Source organism: Amblyraja radiata, chromosome 25 (genome assembly GCF_010909765.2).
Source record: "Amblyraja radiata isolate CabotCenter1 chromosome 25, sAmbRad1.1.pri, whole genome shotgun sequence".
Taxonomy (NCBI): domain Eukaryota; kingdom Metazoa; phylum Chordata; class Chondrichthyes; order Rajiformes; family Rajidae; genus Amblyraja; species Amblyraja radiata.
In genome coordinates, this window is record NC_045980.1 from 21,879,943 (window position 1) to 21,891,357 (window position 11,415).

The following is an 11,415-nucleotide window of genomic DNA, read 5'->3' on the forward strand; positions in this document are numbered from 1 at the left end:
CCAAATGAATCATTAAAGTACTCCACAGGAAGATGAGAAATATGCACCCAGAGTTATGTACATCTTCAAGAGGCCAGTGTGAGATCAGCATTGGTAAAGTTTGGCAGCACATTCAGTCAGGAGAGGCCCAGACAAAGGTTCAGTACTGTATGTGAGAGTCCAGTTACAGCTGGCCTCCTCAGATAATATTGGAAAGGACTGGCACTGAACAACTCCACTGTTATAAACAACCCAACTTTTTTTCCCACATAATTCAGCCGACACACATACTCCAGGCAGGCAGCTAAACAAGCAGAGGTGCATTAGTTAGTCCTTTTGCATCTACTTTAGACCAAGCAGATGTGCCGCTATGAATCTTTATGTCAATAGTTTAAATTAAATATGAAGCTTTGAAGAAAAAGGGTCAATTTGAATTCAAATACTGTCCTTAACACTGAGGTGTGGAATATGTAGAAAGAGGGTTTGCTGGTGTGAGTAAAGGAACTGTACACTTCTTAAACATAACAAAGGACTCATTTATACACCATGAATTGATCAGATTGTAAAACTAAAATACATAAAAAAGAAACTTTAGTAATTACAAATATCGCATTCACCATGATCATTCTTTCAAAATACAAAATACCATATACTTTGTTATAATTCTCAGAACGTACATTCAGAATAAAGGCTTAGAGAGACTGCCGAGTCGTGCAGTGATTAGCTGAAGGTCAATCTAGAAAGGAATTGCTGGAAATTAAAACTATACTGGAAATGCTTCCAATTATGTGTAAATCTTTACAGCTTAGAATAAATAGACAGTGTCTGTGCTGGGTCTCGGTAAAAATCAATTTGTGTTGCATTCAAATCACTTTGAAAAGAAACAACATTAAAAGCATAATAATTTAAACAGGAAGGAACACATGCATGTCTAGTTATCACTATAGATCTTGGGAACATGAGGCAACATTTCAAACCAATGTGCCTTCAATTCAATGGAATTTGTTGGATAAGAACTAATAACTGCAATGTGACAATGACATCATTTGTTTTTAAGGTTCCCTTTTAACCAAAAGACATCAGGGCCTCTATTGGGTGGTAAAAATAGAAATCATGATTTTCTATATCTAGTCATATTGCTAAGGATCAGAAAATGTACCAAGTTAGCCTTCCTTATTTGTTAGATTTCATCTCCTGGTTTTCTCCTTTCAAAGGACTAGAATGTGTCTAAAAAGTTATAGAAACTAAATGCTAAAATCACAGCAATTCACAGTCTGTAAAACTTTATTCTGAATGTTTCACCATAAAAAATATACAACATCCAGACTTCCTCTTAGGAGTTCAGTCTCATTTCAGTGCATTCTCTGAACATTGAGAAACAAAACCCAGATCTCAATCATAGACATGATAAAGGAGTAAACCAGAGAGTCCTTTGAGAAGAGTGGGAATGTAAACACTTGGCACAAGACCCATGGGAGCTCAGAACCAGTTACGGTGAAAGCTAACTTAAAGTTTGCCCTGGTCAACTGGAAGCATATTCCAGTAGTCTGGTACCCCTTCCACACTGGAACAACAACTTTCTTCTTACCAAAGATTTTATTCCTCACATACAATGGCAAGTTCCTTGAAATGTCTAACTATGAAATGAACAAAAGGGAATCCCTCATACCTGTTAAATATGTATTTAACTGTACAATCCAATAAATGCCGTGGCATGTTGCAAACCCACAGGGAAAGAAAAGGCAGTGGACAAAGACAGCATTTGCATCTGCACCCAGGGCACATTCTCATCCTCCTCCCTCTGTTGGCTATGATTGCATTGCAATGGTATCCCCAGACTCATAATTAACACCTTTGATCATTCTAACACTACTTGCGTTAATCTTAAATTTTATATTTTCTTCATCTTTCCAAAGAAGAGAAAAATGTATGCAATTATATGCCACGAGTAGGGAGGCAAAGGTAGAAGTTTGTATGGTCTGCAGCACTATTTTTCCAATGAAGACTGGTGACATTTTTGAGTCATTACCTGGTATCCCTGGTACCTAGATATTAACCTAATGCCTTGAAGGTATTTGCTGTTTACTGCGGGAAGCGCGGGCAAGGGGCTATTAGCCACACCGTTGAGTGCCAAGCCATTCACTTTCTTGCCCCACTTTTACTACTCATTTACAAAGGCAACACAAAACCAACAAATATTTACATTGCGTTTTGCAGACAGTTACTGTTTTAACAGGTTATTGCTTTTCTTCCTGCATCTGAAGGAATAATAAAAATAAGTAATAATTCACTATATATTGAACAGAAGCTCAATTCTTGAACAAGGCATTTGCCTACCTGGCAGGTTGGCAGATATTTCAGAAATTGATGAACATTGGTGAGTGCTTAAATCAGGCAAAAATCGATTTTTGCCAAGGACATAAGAATCTTGTAAAAATTGTTCTACAGCTAACCAAACAGCCTGTGATGTAACCAGTCAGTCACACTTACATTCCTGTCATGGTGATAAACATTTTCATCATCTGTTTACATGTTATAAAAACAGAAAACACACACACTGTCGAGATCTTCATTACAAGAGTTCAGAGGGAGTGAATAAAAACCAAAGTGGTAAAAATCAATTCCTTGGTGGGAGGGGATGGCGATTGTTGGTTTAATACTTAATTCCCCAAAACGCAAATGTAATGCTACATACAGGATACCCAATGGGCACGAGTGATATACTAACACATGGTAAAGGTAGCCCACCAGATTATTGTGAAATTGCATCATTAAGAAAGGTGATGCTGACAAGTTTAAAAAAGGAATTGATTTTTAGAACTTTTTTTTGTCTCTTTAACACTAGCACCAAAGCTTCAGTGATCCTCAAACAACAAAAACCATGTAAGAAAGTCCTGGTCAGGTGGCGGTGAATCCCATTAAGTTTGGCTCACCTGCTTTTTGCATTAGAGCACTATTCAAGAATTTTCTGGAACAGTTGTCTGTGTAAACTGGCGAGAGTGACCACATGCAACAGAATGTCCTGGATCACCTCCTCTTCCATTCAGACTTCCACAGATACAACCCCTGGCATCACCGAAGCACTGTGGAGAGCAACCAAGCTCATCACAGTCATTAGATTGGTCTTTATTTATCATTTGTTTTAAAGTGACATTTCTGAAGAGTTCCAGGCAATGAACCCTAGTATCTGACAAAATAGAGCATTATTCGGATTCATGTGTGAACTTTAAGCAGCCTTATTCACAAAGTACTATGGGAAGGCACCATGCAGGCAGCGAGGCAGGAAGCAACGGGAGCAGCACAAGGTTTGTTTCTTCTAAAGATGGTGGACAGTTAAGGCTTGTATCGGACTCATTGTTCTGTTTGGATTATTCATTCATTGGTCTGAAAAACAAAATAAACCAGATATTTTGGTATTAGAAAGAAAACTTGCTCAGTTGAGACATTCCAATTTCCCTCAATTCCACAAAGATTCCACAAATTGACACTTACTGCTCCTGTAACTGCCAAATGGGCATAACTCACCCATTCACCACACAACCTAGGCCTCCAGTCTCATGGCTGCCAACACAAAGACACCTATTGCCCAAGTGCCCCCTCTTGTGTACGACAGAAAATACTCCCCAGTTAGAAGCAAGGTACCTACTTTAAGATCAGGATCTAATGACGGAAGCAGCAGATCTCCACAGGGGAACCTAATTATGATCTTGGCATATGATCTTTGTATATTTCTCCCAACAATATTTTTTGTGTCTCAGATGGCCCTCGGTACTGCCATTTCATACATTAATTATTTATTTGAGAACGTTTCAGTCATTGGGGCTAATTCAACAAATTTGCAGAATACTCTGCTTATTTGCATAGGGATGCTGGACACTGGAGTTAGCCTCTCAGTTATCAGCAATTTAGTGTGAAGATCAACAATTGGAGATGATTGAGGTCACCCCTCTAAGTATGTATAGGGTTGGATTTAAAAAAAAAAAAAAATCCTGCATCCACTCCATTGATAATCTATTCTTCCCTGCCCATAGTTGAAACTGATTTAACTCCGTGTAAAAAATGACTGGTGATTTGTTATGGGAAGAAATTGGCATCAGTACAATAGAAAGTTATTCCTGTAAATTCATTCTAATTAATGCAGAGCGATAAAGTGCAAATCTGATGCCAAATCAGACTAACAAGGCCATACAACTTCACCAGATTAAACATTGACATAGTTGTTCTATCCCTCCAATAAACCCCATGACAGTTCAGTTCTGTTTGCCCTACTGTTGTCTTCAGACTTTGGTAGTACTGCTACCTCTCTCCTGACTTTGCTGAGATGTAATTGATTGTTGAATGTTATAAATCTGTCGCTTTATTTCTGCGATCATCTCATAATCTTACAGATTAACGATCCAATCTTCAGAATTGTATCAGACAGGGAAATTCGACTTGAACCAATTCATGGACTGACATAGGTTGTACCTACCTGAAGAAGAATGAAGCTGACTCAATCTTTTCTTTGATTTTAGCTCCTGTAACCATGAAGGAACCGCTACTTCAGATCTAAAGGGGGAAATGAAAATACAACCGTGTCATTACAATTACATAAACTTGAAAGTAAAAGCTGTCTAAAATGGTAAACACACTCGTGGTATTTTCTTTATCAGCTCAAAGCCTGATTCAGACTAATCCCAGTCATTAGGATCGCAGGGGCCTGACCGGATGATGTTGTAACCAGTAGATGGCAGGAGCATGCACAGGTCCCGAGATGATTGCATGTGATGCCAGCAAAGATACATTGAGAGTGGCTGGAAACTTCTCCACATGGCTTCTCAGCTCAGGAAATAAATGCCAGCAAAAGGCGGGAAAAGACTCAAAGGTTGCGATGGAAAATGTTTGCTTACCCTTCCCCTTTGCCGTTTGTTGGCGGCAGAACTCTGAAACTTTGCTGGGAACGAAGCTTGCAAGTTTTGGAATTCGATTCATCCACATCTTCACCCGCTGGTCGAGTTTTCCGCAGGCCGGCCTAGACATAGGAAACAGAACTTGAGTCACCAGACGCAGCCACGATGGCCATGGGTTCAATAACAACACCAGGAGACAGCAATCACCTGAGGAACTGTAATGTGTGTGAAGTGTGTGTGGCTGCGGGTTCAGGTTTAACCGTGCAACACCACATCAACATAAAGCTACTAAACACTGTCAATAGGCCAACCTGTTACATGCTCCACCTCACTCATTTAATCACCTTAGTGGGTTTATAGACATCCTTCTGCCCTCTATGAAAATAAATCAAACTCAAACATCAGTCTGACCTCTCATTCAACACAATGTGATCTCAATCAGATTTCACCTGGGATGTGCAGCATTTAGGCAGTTCAGAATCCATTATGGTCTAAATGACCTTTGGATATTGCTGATATTGTCCTCAACCATAATTCCTGTATTGATCTAGTTATTCAAACAGTTCTATTTCAGAGGATAAGTTGATGCTGCATTAATCACTTTCTCTGGGAATCTATTTGATTCATTTACAAGTTTAAAAATTTCAATCTAATTTCAAACCTTGTTCAACATTGTCCACGATATGCTCGTCCCCTCTGGGGTTTAGCTCCATCCGAGCTAATGACATGCGCGCATTACATTGTCCAAGCTTCTTAACATTTGAGAAAATTAGATAGTTTCTCCTCTCCGTCTTTTGGTCCCATCGAACATAAATTCAGTTGCACAGTATTACACAGACTGCGGCGCACAGAAGCAAAAACAGGCCTGGGTTTGGGCAGCAGCTGACCTCATCTAATCCTTCCTCTCTCTCCTCAGCATTAACGCTGCACGTCCTTCTCTTTCACATGGTCAACTTGCTTCTCCATCAATACAAACAAATTGATGGCCTCAAACACTCCTCAAAATCATGGAAGTATACAGCAAAAAACAGGCTCTTTAACCCACTGAATCCATGCAGATCATCAAGAGTAGGAAGGAGCTGCAGGTGCTGGTTTAAATCAAAGATAGACACAAAATGCTGAAGTAGCTCAGCGGGACAGGCAGCATCTCTGGAGAGAAGGAATGGGTGACGTTTCAGGTCAAGACCTTTCTTCAGACTGAAGTCAGTGCAATCATAGGAATCATAGGTAGATCATCAAGTTCCTATTTACACTAATCCCATTTTATTTTTTCCACATTCCCATCAACACCACCTCATTCAAACACTCGCCAACATACTAGGGGCAATTTTTAGAGCCCAATCAACATACCATCCTACAGGTGTTTGGGCCGGGAAGAACCATAATGTGCAAGGAGACTGAAAACTCTAAATTAACAGCAGCAGAGGCTGGGATGATTCAGGTTGTCTAAGCTGGGAGCTCACTGCCACTGTACTACTCTTCCAGCTGTGAATTCCACACGCTCACCACTCTGGGATAATAGCCTTCATCTAATTTTCTCAATTGAGTTTTTTGCAGCTTTATATTTGCTCTACCTCACAAACCTCTTGTCTACTATGGTCTTTTCAGAATTTTAAAGATCTAAACACAAGAGACCCCAGATGCTGTGATCTTGATAAAGCACAAAGTGCTGGAGATACTCAGCGGGTCAGGCAGCATCAGTGGAGGAAATGAACAGTTAACCATTCATGTTGGGGCCCTTCTTCAGGGCAGGCGTATATTCCTTCCCTGCAGCATATAAATACAATTCAGGGATCACCCTCTATTTTTATTACTGGAGCTCGAGGCATGGTGTAACCAAAGTTCAGCATACTTCTCATTTTCAATGCTATCCTGCAGAATGAAGCCCTACATTTGGTTTAATTTGCATCTGTGTGGCAATATTCAGTGATATGTGGGTCAGGCAGCATCTCTGGAAAAGCCCTTTTCCAGAGATGCTGCCTGGCCCACTAAGTTACTTCTGCACTTTGTCTTTGTTTGTAAACCGCACATGCAGTTCCCGATTTCTTTATTAATGTGTGTTTTAACATTTCCCAGATCAGTTTTTTTATTCTCCACTAATTTTATCTCTCGGTGTCAGTTTATCTCCCCCCCCACCCTCAATCTTCTCCGAGCACTGTGAAATGTGACCACGTCCTTTTGAAACTCTAAAATCATACACACATTACCTGAAGTGTGGCATTGCTATGAACTGTGCCAGTTTGAAATAACATTTTATACGTGTGTCAATCATTTTTACATTTGATAATAAAAGTAGAAATAGCTGGAGATATTAAGTGGGTCAGGCTGAGGAGATAATATTTCAAATTGACTTTTTAACAATCTTTTATCAGAAAGGTTCTGATGATAACAATTGGCCTGAACAATAACGTTAGTTCCTTCCACGTCCACTTCCTTAATAAACAGGAGCAGGTACCAGGGCTGCTGTTGCCCCTTGGGTTCAGGCAATCAGGGTTTTATACAAATTATGACTTTAAAAAAGACTAAGTGCCCGCCAAAAATAAATTCTCTGAGACTTATTTGCATTTCCAACATTTACCACCAGATGCTCCATTGATTTGTGCTGAGACAGGATCTGACAAAACCAGTTTCCATGCAACTAGGGTTAGATGTAAGAAGGAACTGCAGATGCTGGTTTAAACCGTAGATAGACACAAAAAACTGGAGTAACTCAGCGGGACCGGCAGCATCCCTGGAGAGAATTTCTAGAGCCACGTACTTCGACTCCACCCTATTCCCCCCCCATGGTCTAATCTCACCCGACATATGTCCAAGATACCTCACTTGCCTTCGTCTCTATAATGACTTCTGTTTTCCAAGCGCCCGCTCCCTCATCTTTACTATGGATGTTCAGTCATTCCACACCTCCATCCCCCATCATGAAGACCTTAAAGCCCTCCGTTTCTTCCTCGACCGCAGAACCATCCAATTTCCCACTACTATCACCTACTCCACCTAGTGGAGCTGGTCCTCAGCCTCAACAACTTCTCCTTTGACTCCTCCCACTTCCTCCAAGTCCAGGGCGTAGCTATGGGCACGTCAGCACCTCCACCAATGTAAAGCGCTTTGGTCAACGAGAGTTGTTTTTTAAATGTGCTATAGAAATAAAAGTGACTTGACTTGACTTGACCCACATGGGCCCCAGCTAAGCCTGCCTCTTTGTAGGGTACTTTGAACAATCCCTGTTCCAGGCGTACACTGGCCCTATCCCCGAACTCTATCTCCGTTACATTGATGACTGCATCGGTGCTACCTCCTGCACCCATGCAGAACTCATGGACCTCATCAACTTCACCACCAATTTTCATCCTGCACTCAAATTTACTTGTACTTGGACCAGCTCCAACACCTCCCTCCACTTTCTTGATCTCACAGTCTCCATCACAAGAAATAGCCTGTTACAAACCCACTGACTCCCACAACTATCTCGACAACACTTCTTCACATCCTGCTTCATGCAAAGACTCTATCTCCTACTCCCACTTCCTCCGTCTACGCTACATATGTGCCCAAGATGAGGTGTTCCATACCTAGGACATCCGAGATGTCCTCATTCTTTAGGGAACGGGTGTTCCCCGCTCCCATCATAGATGAGGCCCTCACTCGTGTCTCCTCAGTACCCCGCAGCTCCACCCTTGCCCCCCCCTCCCCCTGGTCGCAACAGAGATGTCCTAGTCCTTACCTTCCACCCATCAGCTGTCGCATACAACACTTAATCCCCCGAAATTTCCGCCACCTCCAATGGGATACCACCGCTAGCCACATTTTCCCATCTCCACCCCTTTTGCAGAGACCGTGCCCTTCCCTAGGTACCTTCCCCAGCAACCGCAGAAGATGCAACACCTGTCGCTATACCTCCTCCCTCAACTCTGGACCCCAACATTTCTTTCAGGTTAGGCAGAGATTCACTTGCACCTCCTCCAACCTTATCTACTGTATCCATTGTTCAAGATGGACTCTTATATATCGGCGAGACTAAACGCAGACTGGGCGATCGTTTTGTGGAACACCTTTGCTCAGCCCGCCTGAACCACCCTGATCTCCTGGTTGCTGGACATTTTAATTCTCCTTCCCATTCCTACACAGACCTTTCTGTCCCAGGTCTCCTCCATTGTCAGAGTGAGCCTAAACACAAATTGGAGGAACAGCATCTCACATTTCCCTTGGACAGCCCAGTGGTATGAATATTGATTTCTCTCACTTCAGGTAGCCCCGGCATTCCCTCTCTCTCTATCCCTCCCCACCCAAGTCGCACTCGTTTCTAATTTTCACCCTACAAACAACTAACAATGGCCTGTTTCCTTTATCGTCGTTACTTTATTGCACATCGTTCATTCATTGTTCTTCATCTCTCCACATAATCGTCAATATCTCTCGTTTCCCTTATCCCTAACCAGTCTGAAGAAGGGTCTCGACCCGAAACATCACCCATCCCTATCCCGCTGAGTTACTCCAGCTTTTTTTGTATATCAACTAGGCCGCAGGATTCCTTCCAGCACAACTGTGTTGGGCGCCCCAATGAAAATACTTCCCGGAATACTGCATGGGGCAACTTTCTTTACATAGTACGCTTCAGATAGAGGTTTTTATAAATATTTCCAAAAACAGTAGCTAACTTTGTGGCACTGGATTTCATACAACAGTCTGAGAGGACAGATGGAGCTTTGACCTTTAAGGATCATGGAATTGTTACTGCAGAGTAGGCAAGCACTTGGCCCATCAAGTCCATTCAAGATGTTTGTGGACGGAAAACCGAGCTGCAAACAATGCAGGTTTAGTTCATGTGGCAATTGTCCCCCACTCAGTGAATGTAACGTTTTAAAGGGACAGAAGTGTACTGGGGCACAGAAGGTACCAGCTCCTTATCCAGGCACGTCTCACGTTGCAAACTGGAATCTGAACTCAGTGAGAAATCCCTCTTTGGCAGGACATTAAGGTCCCATTTATATTAAGACAGTTGTCAGAAATTCAGAGAACTTTACCTTTAGTACTGCAGGATCCATCCCAGGAAACATTGCAACTTTTTGACACTGTGACACTGGAGGTTTCTCACATGCTTTGATCTCCTGTGTGGTCAATTCTTCAAGGTCAAATGGCCTGGGTTCTGTTGAGGAAGGTATAATTTTTTGCATATGATAGATGTGCACTTTAGCTCTGCTCATTTTCTTCCCTTTAGTCTTCATAATCACAGTTGCAGTGAACTGACATAGACATTCCCCCCACCCCCGGCACATAAAATAATTTGAAGTGGAGATAGATACATTTTTAAGAGATCAGAGGACTAATAGTTTTGGTGATTGGACACAAAGGAGGAGTTAGGGTCTGAGGTAGATCAGCCATGATCACACTGAATGGTAGGGCAAGCATGAAGGGCCGAGTGGCCAGCTCTGCCTTTTGTCTTGAGCTCTTGTGTGTAAAGATTCGCCATCTTTAGGAATAGACTGTATATTTACTCCTTGCATTGACTATTCTCGGTTAGCTAAGGTCTTTCCCCCCCCCCGCTTGGCCCCAGCCTTACCCGTTGAGTCTTTGTACATGCTGGCTTCCAGACCTGTTTCTAGAAATTGGTCTGTGCCGTCGCAGTAATCCCCCACGCCCCCCTTCCTGTGCTTTGTTGGCGCCCGACGAATCGTCTTCCTGCTGAGCTGGATGCGGCTTTTCTGGGCACAACTGTCCAGGGTGGTCACCGGCTGGGTGGAGAGATGTGGAGAAAGCAGTCAATACTCAACTCTATGGTTTTCACCCTGAAACATTCACTCTCTTTCTCTTTCCAGAGATGCTGCCACAACCCGAGTGCTTCTAGCATTTACTATTTTATGTTACATTTTCCCTAACATAAGTATTCAGTGCTGACCTGGGCGTTAGTCATGTATTCAATGACTAACCTGGGCGTGTTTTGTTTGATTTTGGGCACCACACCTTCTGTTAGGTCTCTCGAGAAAAGATTAGACTTTAGAGATACAGTGCAGAAACAAGCCCTTCGGTCCACCTAGTCTGCACAGACCAGCAATCACCCCGTACACTAGCACTACCTTACACACTAGGGACAATTTACATTTTTTTTCCAACTAAAACCAATTAACCTACAAATCTGTACGTCTTTGGAGTGTGGGAAGAAACCGGAGCACCCGGAGAAAACCCACACAGGGAGAACGTACAAACACCGTATAAACTGCACCCGTAGTTAGGATCGAACCTGGGTCTCTGCCGCAGCAACCCCATTGTTGCGCCCTATTCATTAACTTGGTACTGGGAATGGAGAATTGTTTACCGAGGCATGTCCCCTTAGAATACAGAGGTGGGGAGGATATTTTGTAAAGATACTCATAAATCATGAATTTTTACAGAGTGAATGTGAAACTGTTTCCAGGAATGCATGCATTAAACATTGGTGGAAGAAATCTAATTAAACTATAAAAAGTATTTGGGAAAATTAGGAGGATCAAATATTTACAGAGAATAGGACAGAGCCAGTGGGACTCATTGAAAGGATCTTCCAGCAGGTGGT

General features: G+C 42.3%; 1 protein-coding gene across 3 annotated transcripts in view; it reads right to left on the reverse strand.

Annotated features, from left to right (window-relative positions):
• Positions 1–494: 494 nt before the first annotated feature.
• Positions 495–11,415, reverse strand: part of kiaa1671 (KIAA1671 ortholog) — a 137,838-nt gene continuing 126,917 nt past the window's right edge. For all 3 annotated transcript variants that reach the window (XM_033043394.1, XM_033043392.1, XM_033043393.1), the window contains 5 exons: positions 10,426–10,597; positions 9,890–10,011; positions 4,869–4,990; positions 4,451–4,527; positions 495–3,363 (listed from right to left, as the gene is read on the reverse strand). In XM_033043394.1, the coding sequence (XP_032899285.1) occupies positions 3,356–3,363; positions 4,451–4,527; positions 4,869–4,990; positions 9,890–10,011; positions 10,426–10,597 (501 nt within the window). In that variant the 3' untranslated portion in view covers positions 495–3,355. The remainder of the gene's footprint in view (positions 3,364–4,450; positions 4,528–4,868; positions 4,991–9,889; positions 10,012–10,425; positions 10,598–11,415) is intronic.